Source organism: Ictidomys tridecemlineatus, chromosome 5 (assembly GCF_052094955.1).
Source record: "Ictidomys tridecemlineatus isolate mIctTri1 chromosome 5, mIctTri1.hap1, whole genome shotgun sequence".
NCBI classification, from domain to species: domain Eukaryota; kingdom Metazoa; phylum Chordata; class Mammalia; order Rodentia; family Sciuridae; genus Ictidomys; species Ictidomys tridecemlineatus.
In genome coordinates, this window is record NC_135481.1 from 199,268,721 (window position 1) to 199,288,991 (window position 20,271).

Sequence of the window (20,271 nt, forward strand, 5' to 3'; positions counted from 1 at the left end):
CGTGGGGGAGCTGGAGGCTCCTGTGCTCCCTCACTGCCTCGGACCCTGTGTGGTCATTCCCTCGCCCAGCTCATCTCAGGAGTCACACTCATGTGCAGAGTCGGCTTTTTTTCTCTTTCTTTGCAGTGCTGAGGATCCAACCCAGGCCCCACACCTGACAAACAAGGGCTCTTCAGCTGAGCCAGCCACACTCCCAGACCAGGGGTGACTTTTATAGACGTCTTCCTACATAAATTTGCTGAAACCAAAAAGGAGAAACTTTTGGAGAGCTATTTCCATCGGCGGCCGACACCTGGCAACTCCACATCCTGTTCTTATGCAACAGCCTCCCTTTTCATTCGGGGCAGTTTCCACGTTCTGTGTGGACGCGCTGTCGTTGCCCCCACTCACAGAGAGGACACTGAGGCCCAGAGGGGTTCTGTGAGGTGTTCGAGGTCGCAGCAGGGAACCACTGGTAGGAATGTAACAGGGCGCACGTCAGGGGAATGCATCCGGTACCCTCCCCTCCACGTCAGCGCTCTTGTCAAAAGCCACACCGTTTTATGGAAAAAGCTGTGGGCAGGAACCGTGGTCTCCCCGGGAGAGGGTGCGCAGGAGCGTCCTAGGCCGGCCGAGGGGCCGCGCGCCTGTGGGACCTGGGAGCCGGCGGTGACCTTCGCGGGGCCGCCCACCTCTCGAAGCCACGGCGGCCTTTTGGACCAGCTGGGCGAGAAACCGCGGCTTCCCTTGGTTCCGCAACGCGCTCGGCGAAACTCAGGGCCACCGCCTCTGGTCCTGCCCCCGCCCCGCCTCCGCCTCCGCCCGCCGGCCCCGCCCCACGGACGCGGCGCGCGCGCTCCCGCAGCTGTCAGCTCAGGGCCCGGCCCCGTCCGGACCGCGCTGCCATTGGCCAGCGTGGTGAGGCCCGGCGGCCTCCGCGGCGGGGGCGGCCCCGAGCGATGAATGAAGCCGGAGTGGGCAGCGCGCTGCGCTCAGAGCGCGGAGCGCAGCGCGGCGGCCGGGCCCACAGGACGGTGAGTGCACTGGGGGCGGGAGCGGGCGTCGCGGTGGGGCGCGGCCCAGGTGCGCAGGGACCAGACCTGCTGACGTCAGGAGCACGGCAGGTGCCGGCGGAGGCCGGGCGGGACCCAGCCAGATGGAGGCAGCGTTAGTCCCGAGAGAGAGAGGTGTGGGATGCTGGCGGGCGGCAGGCCCGGGCATCCCCAGTGCGCCCCGAGCTCCTCCTCCGGGGGAGGCAGAACCGAGGGGAACCGGATGCAAAATTCGCCCGTCTCTCCGCGGCTTCCCAGGCAGGAAGCCCCGAGTGTCTGGAAGGCGGGAGGAGGGTGAAGGGGTCCCCCGCTGCCGCGGTGCGTAAGGAAAGGTGGGTGGTGGTTGGAGGCTTAGAGCCGATTGGAGAGCGGAGCTGGTGACCTGGGCAAGTGGCTGCGAGCCCACGCAGGTGTAGACCTGGTGGGTCAGGCCGGGGACAGATGCGACTGCCCAGGGCTTCAGGGTAGCAGCAGGTCACCCACCTGCACCGGATGCTGCTGCGAGTCTAGGAGGAAATCGTCAGGCACAGAAGTTTCTCGTGGGGCTTTGTCCAGGGAGGGGAGGAGGAGTGAGATGGTTCCCACAGCCGGCACCCTGGTGGAGCTCTTGGTTCCCCTGGCCCGGGAGGATGCAAACCGGGGTGCCAGCCACCCACCAGTGCTCTGTGCGCACATTTGGCCGGGGACCAGGAAATCCGTGACAAATCAGACGCCCCGGATTTCCACCTCCTCGGGGAGGTCGGCCCCAGCTTACCAGGTCTCTGAGAGAGAAGGGGAGGGACCAGCGTGATCCCGCTTTGAGGACGGGGTTCTTCCCGCCTCTGACTCGATGTGGCTCAGTGTGGCCCAGTGAGGCCCAGTGTGGCGCGGGTGGCCTCCCTCCTTCGTGGCCAAGGGGTGTACTTCCCTCTGCAGACTTGGAACCCCAGTAGTTTTCCACAGCGATGGGGCTGCTTTCCATCACTGATCCTGAAGCGTGTGTTCAGAATTTAGCTTACTCTGCCTAATCGGAAGCTGGCTCTTCCCAGCCCTGACAAGTTCCTCTCTGCACTTGGGGCAGATGGACTTCAGAGGGGAGAGCACCTGGGTCTCCTGGCTCCAGAATCTGGGTCATACCATCACTGACAGCAGGTGGCTGTCCCCTGCACAGGGAGGTGCTCTGTGCTGTTCTGTGCCCCTACAGGGGGCATTGTTCACACCCCTACTGCCCAGGGAGCCTGCCAGGCACCAGGACGCCCAAGGGGTGAGGTGAGACGTTTGCCCAGCTTGCCGACCTCCACGTTAGTCTCTGATCACTCTCTGCAGGGGTAGACCAGTACCCAGGGCACCCAGGGAGAGCTCACAGTTAAGGGGACATTGCGTTTGGCTAGGCCAGTCTGTGACCTAAGGATACAGGAGGAAGGGTGTCTTTCAGGGAGGGAGGCCACACATGTGCTGCGGAGGGGGCCAGGGCAAGGGCCTCTTGATTGCCAATCTGGAGCCAGCTCAGCCTGACTGCCCTGCGTCAGAAACTGTCCTGCTTTCCCGCTGGGCAAGGCCAGCAGGTACTGCCTGGAAAATCTTCATGGGCTGTTCCCCTCCAAGGGAGCTATGACCTAATTGTGCCTCACTGGGCGTGGCCCTGAAGCAGGTGCTGGGCAAGTCCCAACCAGATCCCTGCCCACCACTGCGGAGGGCAGGGCAGGCAGGATGAGGGCAGTGTGGTGTGAGAGGACCTAGCAGCAGGCAGTAGACGCCCAGTGGCTGAGCTCCCACGTCCAGATGCAGAGGCCTCCTGCTCACTGTGGGATCAGAGTTCACTTGTGGAGCTTAGTATTGGGCCTGCCCGGCCTGGGTCTAGAAGTGTCTGCAAGTGTTACTCTGTCACCCAGGTGGTCCTACTGAGTCCATATAATTGTATGACTTCATAGACTCAGAGGACTGAGTTGTCCCTGAGTTCTCTCCAGATGGTAGGAGATGGGCCCCAGGAGGGGCCATGTGAGCCTGTGTTTGTGGACAGGAGGGGTAGGTGGGGAGCTGTGCTGGCACATGCCTGCTCCTCCATGGCTGTGTCCAGTGGAGTGTGGACAAGGGCCACCATTGGACAGTTCTTGGAACCCTGTTGCTGTTTTGTTCTGGGACCTGTTGCTTGTCTGGGCTCAGTGGGGGCAGAACCCTGGTCCTCTACCACAGCGAGTAATCAGAGAGGCCCTCAGGGATTGTGCCCTTGGAGGTGTGGCAGGGGGAAGGCACCAGCAGCCCATGGGTCAGGGAGCACGGGAAATGGGCTCGCTGGGCCCTGGGTTGCATCCTCCTGGGGGGTCATGGCAGAGGGAACAGGAGGTGAGGGCAGGGAGCTGGGGCCTGGGGACCTCCTTCCCCTCTGCCAGCCTGCAGCCACTGTCCTCAGATGCCAAGGCCTCTGGCTTTCCTGGACACCCCTTCCTTCCCCTGGACAACCAGGGTGCAGCTTCCTTCCCGCCAGCGTCACGCAGAATCAGCATCTCAGACCACATCTCTGGGGGAGGGCGAGTGCTTTTCAAACCCCCTGCCCGCCTCAGCCAGGGCTTCGCCTGTGAGTGCCAGAGACCGAGACTCCAGGGCCAGGGCACTTCCACTGTCTCCTCTCCACCCCACCAGCCCAGGCTTCTTCTGAGGCCCCTCTCGCCCACCCAGGCCTGCCTTTCCCCATGGTTTCATCTGGAAGGTCCTGGGTATCTGAGGGATCGCCCTTGGATGTGAGCCAGAGTGCCCGAACCAGCAGGCCTCCCTCCCCCACCTGCTGAAGGCCACTGGATTCTGTCCTTGGAGTCCATCCCTCAGGAGACCCAGGGGCTTAAGAAGACATCTGAAAACAAAGTGACCCAGCTGTGCCAGGCGGGTTCCTTATCTGCACAAAGCCTCTGGTCCTGCAAAGCCTCTGGTCCTGCAGAACCCAGGAGAGCCATGAAAACCATGGGGCTGTGAACCCCACCTTCAGGAAAACCCGGCCATGGCTAGCACTTACATGCTTACTAACAATGGCAGTGCTGCAGTGGGAGCCAGACGTGAGGACAATGCAAGCCACTCGTGTCCCTAGCCATCAAATGAGCTGGGAGGCAGGTGTGGGGACAGGCGGGGGACCCAGGTGTGCCAGTTCCTGGGTTAGGAATATGTTCCTCATGAGCCCCAGTGGTGCCCAGGCCCGTGGGTGTAGTGGTGTGGCCCTCATGACGTGGTGCCACATTGCAGGGGTAAACTGAGGCCCAGAGAGGTCAGTGGCCTGCCTAAGGTGGGAGCACCTGCATGGTGTGCACACAGCCTCTGCCTGTCCTCCAGGTCCATGAGTGGTCAGGAGGCAGGGGAGGGACAATGTGCTGCTTCCCTCAGCTGGTCCCACCCTCCCCACACTCCCAGGTGCAGTGGGAGGAGCTGGGGGAGGCAGGTCCTCTGGAGCCAGCCCTGTGCCCCAGCAGGGGCTCTGCGTCATCTGTCCTTCCCTGCTGGCCTTTATGCAAAGCAGCTGGCTTCCTGCACCTCACCTGCGTGGTCGCCAGGTGTGCATGCTAGGCTGTGCCAGGTATGCAGCAGCCTTGAACCCTCCCCGTGCCTGCCCTGGAAGTACCTCGAGCCCTTTCTTGGATGTGGAAGTGCCTCTCTTCACCGCCCAGGGAAGACACCAGGGTGGTTCCGGAGGCAAGAAAAGAGTGTCAGGGCAGGGCAGCACAGGGAGCCAGCTACAGGTCGTTGGCTGAGGTTGGTGCCTAAAGAGAGGAGAAATGGAACCTATGGTTCTGCCCTGGCCACCAAGGCCCAGGTAGGTCTAGGAACCAGGCCTGGAGCATCCCCAGACATGGAAGGTTCCAGGCCTCCCTGGGCCACTGGGCAGGGAGTCAGGAGCAAGCACCAGCACTGTGCCAGTTGAGGGCTACTCTGGGGAGGCCATGTCCTTCATGCTGGCTGCAAGTGGAGGCTTTGCAGGCTCCCCATCTGGTGGCCACCCGCAGGGGCCCCTGGCTTCTCACAGGGCTCTCCTGAGGGACCCACTGGGTTCTTTCCCAGACACTGGCCAGACACAGAGGAAGGTCAGCACTTGCTACCCCTGAGACACAGTGAGGGGGACTCAGCAGGGACCTGTGGTCTCCCGCAGCCCCCTCCTGAAAGAGCAGGCACAGACACGTGTGTACCCCAGAGCCCCCAGTGAGCCGCTGGCCGCAGGCTCCAAGACACGCACAGGCCCCAGCTAATCATCTTGGCCTAATCTGTCAGGGCTCCTCCTGTCCCGCCAGCTGTCCTGGTCAGAGCTGGGGCAGGCTGAGGGGCGCCCATGCCTCTCCAGAGAGCGAGTGCCCTGCATTCTCCCTCTGCCCCGAGGAGTGGAGTTCAGTCTGTGCTCTGCTCAGAACCAGGAGGCCACCCGAGGCACCGTGCCAGGTGCTTCCAGCTTTGGCTCTTTCCCTTGGGATGAAGGCCGCGGAGCTGTGGGAGACAGTGGGGCCCAGAGGCCAGCAGCGCACAGAGCATCAGTGGTGGCTCCCAGTCTGGGCACATGGGCAGGCTTCACCCAGGCTCCCTGCTACTGGCTGCTCCGTGGCCACACATGGCAGAAGTCCCAGCAGAGAGTTTGTCCTAGGGACAGGGCAGTGGAGAGTGTGCCCAGCTTGGCAGGGGCCATGGACCCACCTCCCACAACGGGTTGCATGTCACAGGATCTGTGTGCCCAGGAAGGTGCCAGCCAGTGTGGGCCTGTGGGCTGTTCGTAAGTGTGATGGTGCTGGGTGTGCTGTCAGAGGCTCTTCCCTAGTGGGGACCAGGGTGAACTCCCAGTTCCACCTGCTCTCCATAGCCAGGGCTGTTGGGACCCAGGGCACAAGCAGGCTGTAGCCAGGTGCAGATTCTATGGGACCCTTTTGGGGGACCACATTCTAGAGGGCCTGAACCCCAGTGTCCAGCATGCAACAAAGGAGCAGAGTGACCACTTCATAGGTTAAGACAGCATGTGGGAGAAGAACCACCAGGTAACTGATGTGATACAGCAATCTGTATACGGGGTAAAGTTGGGAGTTCATAACCCGCTTGAATCAAACTGTGAAATATGATGTATTAAGAACTGTGTAAGGTTTTGAATGACCAACAATAAAAAAATAAATTAAAAAAAAAAAAAAAAAAAAAAGAACCACCAGTTGGACACGCATAAAGGGACTTGTAAGGACCTGGCTCAGCAATTATAGAGACCAGCAAGTCCTGGAGCTTAGACAGCCCCCGGAGGCCCAGGACAGCTGGCAGCATAGCTCCAGTCCAGAGGTGGGCAGCAGCGGCTCCCAGCAGGGGCCCCTCATATGCAGCCTTCTGTTTGGGGCAGCTCCCACAGACCACTTGCAGCCACCCATGTTGAGAGGGTGGCCTGCTGGACCCTGTCCAGAGTCAAGTGCGTCTCATCCAGAACACCTTCACAGACACACCCAAATTGGTGTCAGACAAATGTCCGGGCACCCATAGCCCAGCCAAGCTGACGCACAGTACCCCAGGGGCTAGCGGCCCAGCTCCAAGACCACTGCGCTTGGCCTCAGAAAGCAGGTACCTCTGTAAAGGCCACAGGGAGACCCAGGCTTCAGTGCAGGGGGCTTTCTGGATGAAAGTTCCACAGGACAGGGACACTGGCAGGAGCTGCTGTCTCCTCCCCCCATGGCTGCCCATCCCCTGGGCCCAGGTCTCCCTCTTGCTGTCCCCAGCTGCCCGGCTGCAGCCCTCGCCTTGCTCAGGCCCCCCTCAGCATCAGCCCGGCCTAGAACTCAGGCCCCATGAGAAGCAGTGTCACCTCAGCTCACCTGTGCTGGCCACAGAGCAGGTGTCATCCATCTGTGCACTGACCGCCCTGCTCCACGTGGCCAGCTTTATGATGAGGGGGCAGTCCTGAGATATCCATGGCCCTTTGAGGGAAGCTTTTGGGAGAGGCAGGGCCTTGGAACGGGGGTCAAGGATCAAGGCAGGCTGCATCCCCCAGCCAAGTGCCATCTTGAGGGATGTTGTCAGGTGCCCAGAGCACACCAGTGCTGGGAGCCTGGGGGCACTGGGGCTTGTCTGCTGCTGTTGTGGGTTAGCAGGCCCAAAGCTGGCACCCCTTTGTCCAATCCTATTCCAACAGGAGAAAAGTTATGGGCCCGCTTGTGCGTGTGTGCACACACAGACTCATGTACACATGCACAGACTCACCAGCCCCAGAGGACACAGTTCACAAGGGTCAGCCCGACCCCAGCCCAGCTGCAGCGCCTGCCCTCTGCAGAGGGGCTGGACCAGGGGCCAGGGGCCTCACACATCCATGGCGCCCTCCTTGGCTCACCAGGTTTCCACAAAGGGCCCGAGACTAGATGAGAGCCAGTGGGCACATGTGCTGCCTGCACTTGGTGACCTGAACTCACCTCCAGGGAAGGCCACGCAGGATCTGCTATGGCTTCCCAGAAGCTGGCAGATCCCAGGAAGAAGCTTGCTGTTCAGGGGCCAGGCCCTGCCCCAGGCCTCACCAGCATGGTCTTGAGGAAGCCTGTGGCCACAAGACCAAGGTGGGGCTGGCCACGTCCGCCCAGCCGTGTCTGGCCACTGTGTCACTGTGTGGTTACCGCGGCTGTGGCCTTCATTTCCTGAATGGGGCTGGTGTCTGCAGTGGAAAGATGCCTTGGGACTCAAGCCTGTGCCATGTGTCCAGTGCGGCTCCTTCAAGTCCAGACCTAGGCAGATGAGCAGGCCACCTCCCTCTGGCTTGCTCACTCAACAGGGCCACATCCATGGTGCCAGGCATCTGTGGGAGACCTTGGGAAGGCCAGGGCTTGGCAGAGTCCCCTACCGCTCATCACCCTGCTGGTGGAGGACACAAGCCAGGTCCCTGCAGGGGCTGTGGTTCTGCCCAATCAGCAGCAGGACTCAGCCTCCTTTGAGGGGACCGCTACTCGTAAAAAAAAAAAACAAAAGAGGCTCGAGCAGAGGCGTCCAGTCTTGGGAGAACAGGCTGGACTGAGGCAGGACAGGCTGCAGGTGACACAGGCACACTCTCGGCCCAGCCACCAGAGGCCTGAGCACACAGAGCTGACCCCTCAGGGATGCTGTGCAGGCCCAATGGTGGACACCTCCAAATGGCCACAGAATGCTTTTCACTGGCCTTCCTAAAAGGAGCAGGTTGTAAGCCCAGAAGGTCCCTGGCTAGTATTTAAAATAGGACTTTAAAGCACTCGCTTGAATGTAGGAGCGAAGTCTAGTTCTAGGCCGACCTTCGCACACTTGGGTCAGAGTTGAGCCCGGAGCAGGGCCACCACAGCCTTCTGCAGGATGGCTTCTTTCTTGAGCAGGAAGTTCTTGGGTTTTTTGTGGCCACTGCTAGTCACAGGAGCTCTGTGGCCTGACTTCCTCCACACCCTGCAGACTGGTCCTTGGGTCACCTGTGTTGTGCCATAGCCACCCCAAGGCCAGGGATGAGCAGGCTCAGTAGGCGTGGGACAAGCCCAAAGCCCACGCTGGAGTTGGCGTTGGAAGGCCAAGCCACAGGTCCCCCCCAGAGTTTTGGGGGACCTCATGCCACCTCCATTCTCTCCATCCTGAGCCTGCTGGTAGCCCACAGTGTCTGGGCTGGTGCATGGCCCTCCCTGTCACCCTGCCCCGTCCAGCCCTGGCTCCAGCATGCCCTCTGCCCTGACCCCTGCAGCACTGAATGCACTCACTGGCTTCCCTGGCTGGTTGCTGGGTGGCTTGGCACTGCAGGCGACCACCTGTGGCTCCTCTGGGAGGCTTGTTATTTCCGCTGTGTAAACGCGGCCCCCTCCTTCCTTCTGGCACTGCCCTGAGGGCTGAACTGGCAGCCAGCTTGCAGAGAGATGTTGGCACTAGGAGAAAAAACCCTGGCCTGGCCACCGGCACTGAGAACAGGCCCCCGGGGATGACTGCGGTCAAATAGTTGCTGTTCTTGGCATCGAAACACAGCTGCCGGTGCCCAGCAGTGCCCATTTCCAGTGTCGGCGCGGGGCCTGTGCGCACACGCCTGCCACGGTCAGGGTTCTCTCAATACTGCCTCGTAAGAGAGTCGTGGTCCCTCACACTCCGAAGCCGGCCGCCCGGATCAGGGCCTGATTGCTGCTCTCTGGCTGCGTGGCTTTGGACAAACCATGCACCCCCTGGAGAGCTAGGCCAGGCCTGGTACAGTCGGCACCCACCAGATGTCACCAGCCAGAGGGCTTCTTCAAAGTCTGTAGCATTCCGTGCCCTTGAGAGGCAGGAGATGAGTGGGCCTTTGGGTTGGCACTTGTGGCCTCTGGCTGTGGCACTTGTGAGATGTGTGGGCTGAGGGACCGGCATTGGCAGAGGAGGTGGAGGGGGCCCGGGCGCCCAGCCCTGGGGTGCACTGCAGGAGGGGGCGTCTTGTGGGGCCCGGAAGGGAGTGAGGGAGGCCACACTGCCTGGTCTCTACCAACCTAGGAGCAACCCCCAGTCCTGGCAAGACCCCACTCTGGCTCTGGGGCTGGTCCCTGCGCCTGTCCCTGGTTTACCTAAAGTCCTACTCTTTATTTAAAGTATAACAAAGCCAGGAATTTGTTGTCCCCAGTGCCGGAGATTTGTCAGTAAAGGCCATCCTAGCCAGGCCTCCAGAAGCACCCCAGCGCCCACACCCATGGCCCACAGCATGTCTGTGAGCTGCCGCTCGGCCCTGCCCGGCGCACTCTGGGCCTCCCCAGGCTCGTCACCCTGGGTCCTGGGGGCTCCAAGGCACCTCCTTGCCCCTTATGGCAGCCTGAGGTCCCTGGGACTCCTGGGGCCACTGTAATGAAGACTCCAGATGGTGGGGGGTGGGGTGGGACAGACAGCAGAACCTTGCTGCCTCCTGCTGCTGGGCTCAAGTCCAGGATGGAGGGTCTCAGCACTGGGTCCCCAAAGCCGCAAGGAGCGGCTGCCCCGTCTTGGCCTGTGGCCTTCATGTGTTCTCACGGCCTCCTCCCCACAGCAGACTGGTGTCCAGCCTTCCCTCCTGCAAGGATCTGGTCAAATGGGATTCCCTCCTGAAGGCCCAGTGTCCACACTTGGTCCTGCTCCGAGGTCCTGGGGCAGCAGCATATCTTCTCTCGGGGCTGAGACAGGAGGCCAGGCAGGCCCAGGAGCTGCATGCTGGAGGCCAGGGTCCCTGAGCCGTGGTGTGCTCTGCCACGGCTTGTTTCTGGAGGGAAGCCCGCAACAGGCCTTGTACCCTGCAGAGTAGCTGCCACCTGTGCTCCTGGGAGGACTTGGGCCTGGGGGAACCTGTGCCCCTGGACTCGGGCACCTCCCTTCCTGGGTGGCATGGGAGAGTGAGGAGCCTGTGAGCCCAGGGCACACACATGTGGGGCTGCTCCTGCAAGGAGGGCTGAGCCGGGCAGCGGGCTTCCACAGAGCCAAGTGCCGCTCCAAGCATTTTGGAAGACCCACCATGTAGCACAGGCAGTCGCTGTGACCTTGGCGTGCCTTGTCCCCAGCGTGCAGGGCTCCTTGGGGCCTCAGAGGCCCATCTCGGTTCCCTTGCCTCAGAGACCTGGAGCCACATGATTGCTCTGAGCCACAGGGCACAAGGGCCACCCATACATGAACCTCAGGAAGAATCGGGCTGGGCTGGCGTCTGCTGCTCACCCAGGCTGGGTCCATCGGGGCGCTGCACCAGCAGGCAGCAAAGGCAGTTTGTGTGCAGGAAGAGCCCTGTAGGCGGGGAGCGCGGGTCCGCTATCCCTGTGCAGTCCTGCCATGTCCCACCCACTCCCACCTCGAGGCCTCCACCTGGCACTTTGCCCTCAGCCTCAGCCCTGCAGGCTCCCCTCCCAGGACACAACCTCTTCCTGCGGTGCTCACAGGAGCACTGGAATGGGGACCTGGCAGGATATGGAACCAGGCAGGATGCCCCAAGGTTGGGTCTGCTCAGAGGCCACCCTGGATTTGGGGAGGATCAGGGAAGGCACCTGTGATGGGGCCTCTGGGCCATCACACAGGGATGTCAGCGTGTTCCGGAGGCCAGGTTTGCTAACCAGCACCTCTTCCCACAGGATCAACCCGGTCACTGGATTTCCGCTCAGCCACTTGGCCTGCGACTGTCTCAGGGACCTACTGAAGCCCTCGCCCTGGGGCAAGATGCCCCAGCATGTCACGGTGGACAAGGGCTTCCTTTCCATGCCGCAGCTCCTCTTTCCCAGCATGCCCTCGGCCACTGAAAACGGGATTGACCCCACCCTGCCTGGCATCACCCCCGTCTCCCTGTGCTCCCCCCACAGCCCCCTGGACTCCTGCGGCCAGCTCCTGTGTGAGCCCAGGGCTGAGAAGCACAGCAGCCTGGGGCCCCGTGAGGTGCGCTACGTCTCCGTCTCTGAGGGTCCCCAGGACACAGAGTGCGGCTGGCGGGCCTTCGCACCCCGGTGCCTGCAGGTCTTCAACACGCCCAAGGGCCTCCTGTTCTTCCTGTGCGCGGCCTCCTTCCTGCAGGGTATGACCGTGAACGGCTTCATCAACACGGTCATCACCTCCATCGAGCGCCGCTTCGACCTGCACAGCTACCAGAGCGGGCTCATCGCCAGCAGCTACGACATCGCCGCCTGCGTCTGCCTCACCTTCGTCAGCTACTTTGGGGGCAACGGGCACAAGCCTCGCTGGCTGGGCTGGGGCGTGCTGGTGCTGGGCAGCGGCTCGCTGGTGTTCGCGCTGCCCCACTTCACGGCCGGCCACTACGAGGTGGAGGTGGATGAAGGGGCCAGGACGTGCCCGGCCAACCAGAGCGTGGTGTGTGCGGACAGCACCTCAGGCCTGTCCCGCTACCGGCTGGTCTTCATGCTGGGCCAGTTCCTGCACGGCATGGGCGCCACGCCCCTCTACACGCTGGGTGTCACCTACCTGGATGAGAACGTCAAGTCCAGTTATTCGCCCGTCTACATCGGTGAGTGGGCTGGCTGAGGGGCCAGGGTGGGCGCGAGAGGCCAGGTTGGTGTTAGCCGAGTGAGGACAGCCAGTCCTGAGCGGGCCCCTGTGGAGAGTCGGTGGGGGTCTAGCCCTTCATGGCTCCCTGGTTCTTCTGACCCAGAGCCCCACCTGGTATGGCAGCCAGTGGGCTTCACCCAAGTGCCACGCGGCCTGAGGGATGCTTGACCCCTTAGAAGGCCCCCAGCAGGGGCTCCAGGCCCCGGGACCTGGGAACCCAGCCAAGGCTCCACATGGGGTCTGCCCTCCTCGTGGGGCTCCCTAGACGTGGACGGGGCCCAGCAGGAGCCGCAGAGCCTCCCCATGAAGAGCCCTGTGGGCAGGTGAGGGGGACAGGCCCCGCCCTGCCAGGCCCCCACCAGCCCACCCCTGCTCGGCTCGGCCCATGGGCAGAAGTAGAGCAAGGGAACCAGGAGGGTCAGGACTTGAGACCAAGTGGCCAGCTCCTGGGTGCTGCAGCTGCCCGGGACTGGCGTGTTCCCCACCCTGCCCAGGTGGGCCCTCTGCTGGGGCCTCGACTCAGCCTCCAGCTGTCCCTGTGTTGGGACATGGACCCAGTCCCCTCCCATGCCTGAGCCTCGCTCTGCCCACCTGGCCTGCTTCTCCATGTCCCCCTCTGGGACCTGGCTTTCCCAGGAGGGGCAGCTTAGAGATGGTCCCAGCAGCTGGGTGGCACTTTGGGGACCAGGCTTCCTCAGCCACCCAGAGGTTGCCACACTAGGTGCCAGGCAAGCTGGGGCCACATTACTCCACCAGCGGACGCCCGCCTGGCTGGCCCTCCCAAACCCTGGTTGGGGGCTGGGCCCTTCCTGCACCTGGGCAAGGCCATGGCTGCCTCCCTCACCTACCAAGTGAGTCCTGGGCACATCTGCCCTCATGGGGGAGTCTAGGTTCACCCTGGGGCATCTTGAGAAGGTGATGTTGCCCAGGTGTCAGGCCTGGCTCAGGCTGTGGACGGACCTGGCCCACGGGCCATGATGGACAGCAGTGCAGACACACGGTGTAGGCCCCTGGGAGTGCCCAGGGTGGCTTCTAGCCCCCAGCTCTTGTCCCCCCAGCCATCTTCTACACCGCGGCCATCTTGGGCCCTGCTGCTGGCTATCTGGTTGGAGGTGCCATGCTGAACGTGTACACGGAGTTGGGCCAACGGTGAGTGACCTGGGTCCCTGCACAGAGCCAGAGCGGGAGGAGCTGGGGACGGCCTTGCTAGGGACTCAGGGGTCTGTGGGCGGCTCTGGGAGCCCAGCCTGGGGGAGGCAGGGCGGGGGCTTCCCTGTGCCCCACCTGCTGGGTCCAGCCCCTTTCTGCTGCCAGCCCAGGGTGCTCTGTGCCCTCTGTTTCCCAAGTCTTGTCTGTGATGCTAGTTTCGTGACTAAAGCAGGAGAGTTGGGCACCATGGCCACACCTGTCATTCCCGCCCCTTGGAGGCTGAGGCAGGAGAATCTCAAATTCCAAGACAGCCAGAAACTTAGTGAGACCCTGTCTCAAAAAAATGAGGACGGGGGCTGGGGACGTGACTCCTGGGTTTAATGCCCAATACCAAAAAATGACTTTTTTTAAGCTGGAGGGTGAGAAAGCAAGAACGGTGGGGAGAAGGAGATGGGGATGGAAGAGAAGGGGGAGGCCCACCCTTGCCACCCAGGGCCACAGGGCTCTGGTGGCTCCAGTCCTTTGTCCTGTCCACAGAGGGCACAATGTGTCTCGGGCGCCAGTATCCCTTGGGACTCTGCCGATGGCACCTGTTGGGGCCTCTAGCGCTCTGTCCTCCCAGAAGCTCTAGTGGTAGGGTAGGTGACACATTGAGTGTGACTGGACAGTGCAGGGCCTGGAGGGGCCGGGGCTCATGTCCCCACGTCTGACACTTAGCTCCCTATGCAAAGGTGGGAGGCAGAGCAGGTCCCCCCAGGGCAGCCGTGGTGTCTCCTGTTGGACAGAGCAGAGAGGCTGCCTGGGCTTCCTCACTCTGCTGGGTGCCCGTGTCCCTTTGCCCCTCCGCAGGCCGCCCTGCTCCGGCTCCTCCCAGCCTGGGGCTCCAGAGCTGCTGCTTCCCCTGATGCTTCCCGTGCACTGTAATCTGCATGTCCTGTGCAGGTCACAGTCACATGTGCAGGGGTCTCTGCGGAGCTTAGTGCACTCCAGCTGAGCCCTCTGGAGCCCAGGGGTGCAATCTGTCCCCCTCTGTGCTGGCTTGGGTGTGGGACACTCTGCTGTTGCTTGGAGAGCCCTCCCCTCCTGGGCCCCTTGGGACTGGGCTGCAGACCCCCTTTCTGGATCCTGAGTGCAGGTTGTACCTGGAGCCAGCTGTCCCAGGGGATGTCCAAGCCAGCAAGTGGCCAGCTTTCAGTCTGCAGGGGAGGGACAGACTGGCAGCTGCAGTGTGGGGGCCACTATTGACCATGTGTGGAGAGACTCTGGGGGTCTGCAGAGGAGGAGCCAGTCAGTCACCTGGCCTGCGTGTAGTGGGGAGGGTACCACTGAGCCAGTCGGTGACCTTGATGCGTCACCCTCCTGACAGGACAGAGCTGACCACGGAGAGTCCGCAGTGGGTTGGTGCCTGGTGGATCGGCTTCCTGGGTGCTGGGGCTGCGGCCTTCCTCATCGCCATCCCTATCCTCGGCTACCCCCGGCGGCTACCAGGTGGGTTTACCCCCTTGCCTCCCCGTCCACTTCCTCCTCCAGGTCCTTATGACTGCTGGGGAGCGAGGGGGGTCTTAGGGTCCTTGATCCGACCCTCCTGTTGGGAGGAGGGACCGTGCTGCAGGCTGGGCAGGCTGGTCAGCCGTAGCTGTGGCCTCCTTCCGTGGCCTCCTCCCACCGCCCCTGGCCACGCAGCAGCCTGTCCTGCCCAGGGCAGGCCCTGGTGCTCCCACTGGCCCCAGGTAGCCCCAGGTGGCACTGGGTTTCTGGGGGACTGTCTGCCCTCCGAGGAGTCTCTGCGAAGGTGTCAGAGGAGGTGCCCCCAGGCCTGGGGTGGAGCAGCAGTCAGGGTCGGCCTGCAGAGCCTGTGCCCTCTGGGAGCTGCGGCCACCTGCTGACTCTCCCTCCAGGCTCCCAGCGCTACGTGGCCATGAGGGCAGCAGAAGCACAGCAGAGAGAGCGCGGCCACGAGGCAGCGAGCAACCCGGCCCGCGGGAGGACCATCCGAGACCTGCCCCTGTAAGGCCCTGGGGAGCACGGCCTGGTCCTCAAGACCCCCAGAGGCCCTCCTGGGCCACGTGGTGACCCCTCAGCCCCTGAGCCTCTTTCATGACCCACCCACCCCAAAACATGGGCAAAGATGAGGCAGAGCCTCCTGGGCCAAGGTCTCGTCCCTGAGCGAGGGCTGCGGCCACCGTGGCTCCCTTACCAGGGGCCGGGGCCTCAGCCCACACCCAAGGACACCCCGTGCACCTTGCAGCCCGTAGAGAACCTACTCCATACCAGCAAGGTTCCCTGTGGCCTGTGTGCCCCAGGGGTCTCCAGGAAGCCGGGTCAGGCCCCAAGACCCCCTGAGAGCCCTGTCCCACAGCCTGGGCCCCGCTGCTTGCAGGTGGCCCTGGTTCTGTGGGACACTGCTGCCACCCTCCTGGCCACCAGCCCGCCTCCCCCCACAGTCACTTCCTCGTCTCCTGTCCTCACTCCACCCCCTCCTCCTCCTCTGTGGTCTGGCTTTGTTGTCTTTGTGCACAAAGGGACGAGGCCTGAGCTGCTGGGGCCTCAGAGGGACAGTGGGGAGCTGTGGACCCCTGGTACCCAGGGTCCTCATCTCGCAGGACTCTGCATTCCATGGGGCTCTCCACAGGGAAGAGGGCACTGTCCACTGAGGAGGGGTGACCCATGGCATAGCCAAGCAGGCCCCATGGACAGGGGTGCTGGAGCGGCGATGCCAGGCCAGGTCATGCTCCCCACTCCCAGCAATGACAGCTCAGAGCCAAGGCCGACAGCCAGCTTAGCACAGAGCAGTGAGCCTCATCCAGGGTGGACATGGGCCCCGTGGGCCTCTTCAGTGCGTCAGGGCTAGTTTCCTAGAGCAGCCGTGGAGGGAACTCCAGGAGCACACTCTCCACTGAGGTCACAGCTGGTTCTCTGGAAAATTCAACACGAGTCTGCCCAGCAGCCTGCGGCTGGATGAAGAGACAGGATGTCTGCATTCCTCCACACAGAGCACTGCTCCCCAGCCAGGCCCCCCACGGCCGGGCAGGCCTGGGCAACTCTCAGGGCATCACCACCCACTCTCAGTCCCTGAGCACCAGCCCGTACCCCTGCACCCACCGGGATCTGCAAGACCAGCCCATGTCCTGTGCCCACCTGGACCTGAAGGACCAGCCTGTGCCCCATACCCACCAGGACCTGGAGGACCAGCCCATGCCCTGTGCCCATCGGGACCTGCAAGACCAGCCCATGCCCTGTGCCCATTGGGACCTGCAAGACCAGCTTGTGCCCTATGCCTACCTGGACCTGCAGGACTATCCTGTGCCCTGTGCCCACTGAGACCTGCAGGGCTCCCATACCCTGAGCCCACCAGGACCTGCAAGACCAGCTTGTGCCCCACACCCACCAGGACCTGCAAGACCAGCCTGTGCCCTGTGCCTGTCTGGACCTGCAAGACTAGCCCATGTCCCGAGCCCACCAGGACCTAAAGGATCAGCCTATGTCCTGTGCCCATCGGGACCTGAAGGATGAGCCTATGTCCTGTGCCCACCAGGACCTAAAGGATCAGCCTATGTCCTGTGCCCACCAGGACCTAAAGGATCAGCCTATGTCCTGTGCCCACCAGGACCTGAAGGATTGCCTATGCCCTGTGCCCATTGAGACCTGCAGGGCTCCCATGTCCTATGCCCTCCAGGACCTACAAGACCAGCCTGTGCCCTGTGCCCACCTGGACCTGCAGGACTAGCCGTGCCTCATGCCCACCTGGATCTACAAGACCAACCTGTGCCCTGTGCCCACCTGGACCTGCAGGACCAGCCATGCCTGTGCCCACCTGGACCTGCAGGACCAGCCATGCCCCGTGCCCACCTGGACCTGCAGGACCAGCCGTGCCCCGTGCCCACCTGGACCTGCAGGACCAGCCGTGCCCCGTGCCCACCTGGACCTGCAGGACCAGCCCGTGCCCCGTGCCCACCTGGACCTGCTCTGGGACAGGTCTCCTGAGCACTCTCTTCTTCCCCGTGTTGAGCCCTGGGAGCTCAGTAGCTGACGGAGAGAAGCCTTTTTCACCCTGAAGTCATACAATCTTGAAGTCTGGCGAGCTCCTGTTCCACATGGAAGGAGCCCTGTCAGTGCTGCTGGGGCCTGCCTGGCACCTGCGCCACCCCCTCGCCTGCCTGGGCCCCCAGAGGTGCCTGCTGGCAGAGCCGGCTCCGAGGCGACGGCGGCTACGCAGTGCACACCTCCTTCTCAGAAGCAATTTTTGTCCTGCGTCCTCGTAACACGGGACCTTCGGGTGTCAGATGTTGAGCATCACCTTGACATGGGCTTGGGCAGGAGGGGACAGGAGCCACAGGACCATGGAGCCCTGGGCGCTGTGGGACCCTGAGAGGACGCACAGAGCGGCTCATGCAGGAGAGGCCTCAGGGCCAGCGTGCACGCAGAGGGTTCACCACCACCCTCCCGAGGGCTCTCCAGAAGTTGCTTTCTTGTCAAAAATGGGAGAGAGCCTACCCCGCTGTGAGCCGGGAGATGGTGCTGTGCCCTGTCCAGGAGACCAGTGGCATCTGGGAACAGGGAGGGACCCCATGAGGCTACTGAGACAGCTGGGCATATGACTGCAGTCCCGCCAAGCCCCACTGCTGGCCGGATCCGCCCCCGCCCTCTCAAGTGCCTTGTGTTGCTCTGCTGAAGCCCACGGTCAGCAGCCAGCTCAGCGGCCTCCTCGGGCACCCTGCTCTCACCCTGGCCCAGGGGGGCAGACTGAGGCGCCTCCCCACTGGGAAGCTGTTTGGGGACATGCACCTGCCCAGGTGCCGCGAATAGAGGCCCCGTCCTCCCGCATCCTCAGACAGATCCACCGTGGCATCAGCAGGCTGTGTCGGCCCTAGGGCCTGGCTTCACCCCACCCCTCCATGGCCACTGTCCCACCCAGGGCTCCTTGAAGGGCCGACTTCTCGTCCCCAGAGGCCCCCTGCCCCTTCTCCCAGGTCTGGAGGCTGAGACCTCTTGGCAACCCCGTGCCCTGTCCTGGGCCCACGCAGCCTGGACTTGGTGACCACCGACTCCCTGTCATTCTCTAGGCCCCTCTGCTGGTTGTGGCGGGCACCACCAGCGGCTGAGCAGTGTCTGGTCACTCAGGTCTCCTTGTGGGGTGGCCAGAAATGTGGCCGTGACAGAGCCAGGGTTCTTGCACGATCATTTCAGCAGCTTTCAGGACCAGAGGGTCAGGGGGCCCTCGACCTTCCAGGCCGAGTCTTGGGCCCATCCTGGCTTCTAAGGAGTAAATGTGGGGTGCCCCCTCACTGCACTGCACTCTACTGCCCCTCAGAACCGGGGCACGTGGTGCTCGGGGGGTGGGCAATGGCTTTAGGGTGGGTCTGGCCAACTCTGACCCTCTGTTTCCTCTCTGGTTCCCCTTCCCTGTCTAGCTCCATGTGGCGCCTCCTGAAGAACCCCACGTTCATCCTGCTCTGCCTGGCGGGGGCTACCGAGGCCACACTCATCGCCGCCATGTCCACGTTCGGACCCAAGTTCCTCGAGGCCCAGTTCAGCCTGAGCGCCTCCGAAGCTGCCACCTTGTTTGGTGAGGATCTCGGGGTGCTCTGCAAAAGGGACCCTGCTTCCCCACGAGTCAGGAAGCAAGCGCCCAGGGCAACCTGGAGCCTGGTGGAAGGACCATGTCCCTCTGAGTGGGCAGCGCTCCAGGCCAGAGGGTGGGGCGGGCTCCACCAGTTCACCACCCAGGCCACTTTGCCATTTGTCACAGATGGGATCCGGGACTGTCTGTCCCTGTGAACCGAGCACTGGTGTCCCCAGGCTTCTTGGTGGAAGCCTAAACCGCTCAGTGGCGAGGCAGCTGACCTCCAGGGCCTGGGGGCGTGCTCAGGCCTCCCTCAGTGGTGCCCACAGGCACCCTGAGCTGGCAGCTGCCGCAGCCCCGTGGACCCCACCCAGGGCAGCAGGTGCCCCAGGTGCGATGCAGCATGGGCAAGGGTCAGCATACTGGCCCACTGGCCAGGTCCCCACGTGCAGGGCCCAGAGAGGGCATCAGACTGGGGACCCCTCCCCAGACACCACTCCTCACCTGGCCCCACTGGGCTTACCCTACGTGCCCAGACCCACCCGGTCACGCCCTCAAGCCCCTCTCCCGCTCCCGCAAGCCCTCCTCTCTCTCCTGCCCCCGCAGCAGGCCTGAGTCACGTAGCCAAGGGCTGAGTTTGCCCCGAGGCCTCCTGGTGCACCTCTCAGCATGGAGGCCCTGTGCCCAGCAACCCCAGCCTCCCATCAGATGCAGTCCAGGTTGGCCTGTAGGCTCAGCGGGGCCCAGGGTGACCAGAGCTGCCCTGGGCTACGCCCTCAGACCCTGCACAGAGGCTCTGCCCAGGCAGCAGCTGGGAGCTCAGCCAGTCCCAGCACTGCCCGGCCTGTCTCCGTTTCCCTGCCCACAAGTGGAGGCCAGGACCTGGCCCTGCCTGACCCTCCCATTCCCCAGGGTACCTGGTGGTGCCGGCGGGTGGTGGAGGCACGCTCCTGGGCGGCTACTTCGTGAACAGGTTCAAGCTCCGCGGCTCTGGGACCGTCCGGTTCTGCCTGCTGTGCACCCTGATCAGCCTGCTGTGCTTCTTGGTCTTCCTCACACACTGCCCCAACGTGCCCGTAGCGGGCGTGACGGCTGGCTATGGTGGAAGGTGAGACCCAGCAGCTGGTGCCACACCAATGGGCACTGGTGACCCCGAGGGCTTCCCTAGGCGGGAAAGGGTGAGGATGGCCCTGGCAGAGCGTCCACTGCACCGCCCACCAGGTCCTGGCTCTGTCCCCTGAAGTGTCGCACGCTCTGGGCCTCAGTCTCCTCTGCAGGGGGTGGAGTCGTGCCAGCTCGCAGGGCCCTGTGCCGACAGGAGCCTGGTGGGGTCGCCCTGGGGAGGGGATGCCAGGGCCCTGTCCCTCGGTGTCAGTGGGGTGAGATGCTCGCATGCAGCCCACACCTGCACCCAGCCTTTGCCTCCGGGAGCCCTTGAGCTGACGTCCTGGAGCCTGCCGAGTGGCCCAGGCCCCAAGTGCCCTCCCCACACAGGGCTCTCCATGGAGGGAGTGAGGAGGCCGTTCCTCAGGTGCCACCAAGACTCTTTATTAGTTGGGGACAGAGGAAAGGTGGAGCAAGGCGTGCACCATGCTAGGCCTG

The 20,271-nt window shown here is 63.1% G+C and overlaps 1 protein-coding gene across 5 annotated transcripts; it reads left to right on the top strand.

The window, feature by feature from the left end:
* Nucleotides 1-853: 853 nt before the first annotated feature.
* Nucleotides 854-20,265, top strand: Slco4a1 (solute carrier organic anion transporter family member 4A1). 5 transcript variants are annotated; one of them, XM_078052123.1, is made up of 7 exons: nucleotides 854-1,013; nucleotides 11,036-11,916; nucleotides 13,016-13,106; nucleotides 14,473-14,594; nucleotides 15,005-15,113; nucleotides 18,518-18,672; nucleotides 19,582-20,265. In XM_078052123.1, the coding sequence occupies exons 1-7, from the start codon at nucleotides 943-945 to the stop codon at nucleotides 19,779-19,781; spliced, it is 1,629 nt and encodes a 542-aa protein (XP_077908249.1). In that variant the 5' UTR covers nucleotides 854-942; the 3' UTR covers nucleotides 19,782-20,265. The 5 variants fall into 5 exon arrangements, with proteins under 5 accessions (XP_077908249.1, XP_077908248.1, XP_077908250.1 ...); XM_078052122.1 differs by having other exon boundaries at nucleotides 14,478-14,594; XM_078052124.1 differs by having other exon boundaries at nucleotides 14,478-14,594; nucleotides 19,643-20,265.
* The last annotated feature ends 6 nt before the right edge of the window (nucleotides 20,266-20,271 follow it).

Coding starts and splice junctions, on each gene's coding strand:
- Slco4a1 (XM_078052122.1), top strand. CDS start 943: ATGAAGCCGGAGTGGGCAGCGCGCTGCGCTCAGAGCGCGGAGCGCAGC. Junction 11,917..13,015: donor TTATTCGCCCGTCTACATCG/GTGAGTGGGCTG, acceptor TTGTCCCCCCAG/CCATCTTCTACACCGCGGCC. Junction 18,673..19,581: donor CGAAGCTGCCACCTTGTTTG/GTGAGGATCTCG, acceptor CCCATTCCCCAG/GGTACCTGGTGGTGCCGGCG.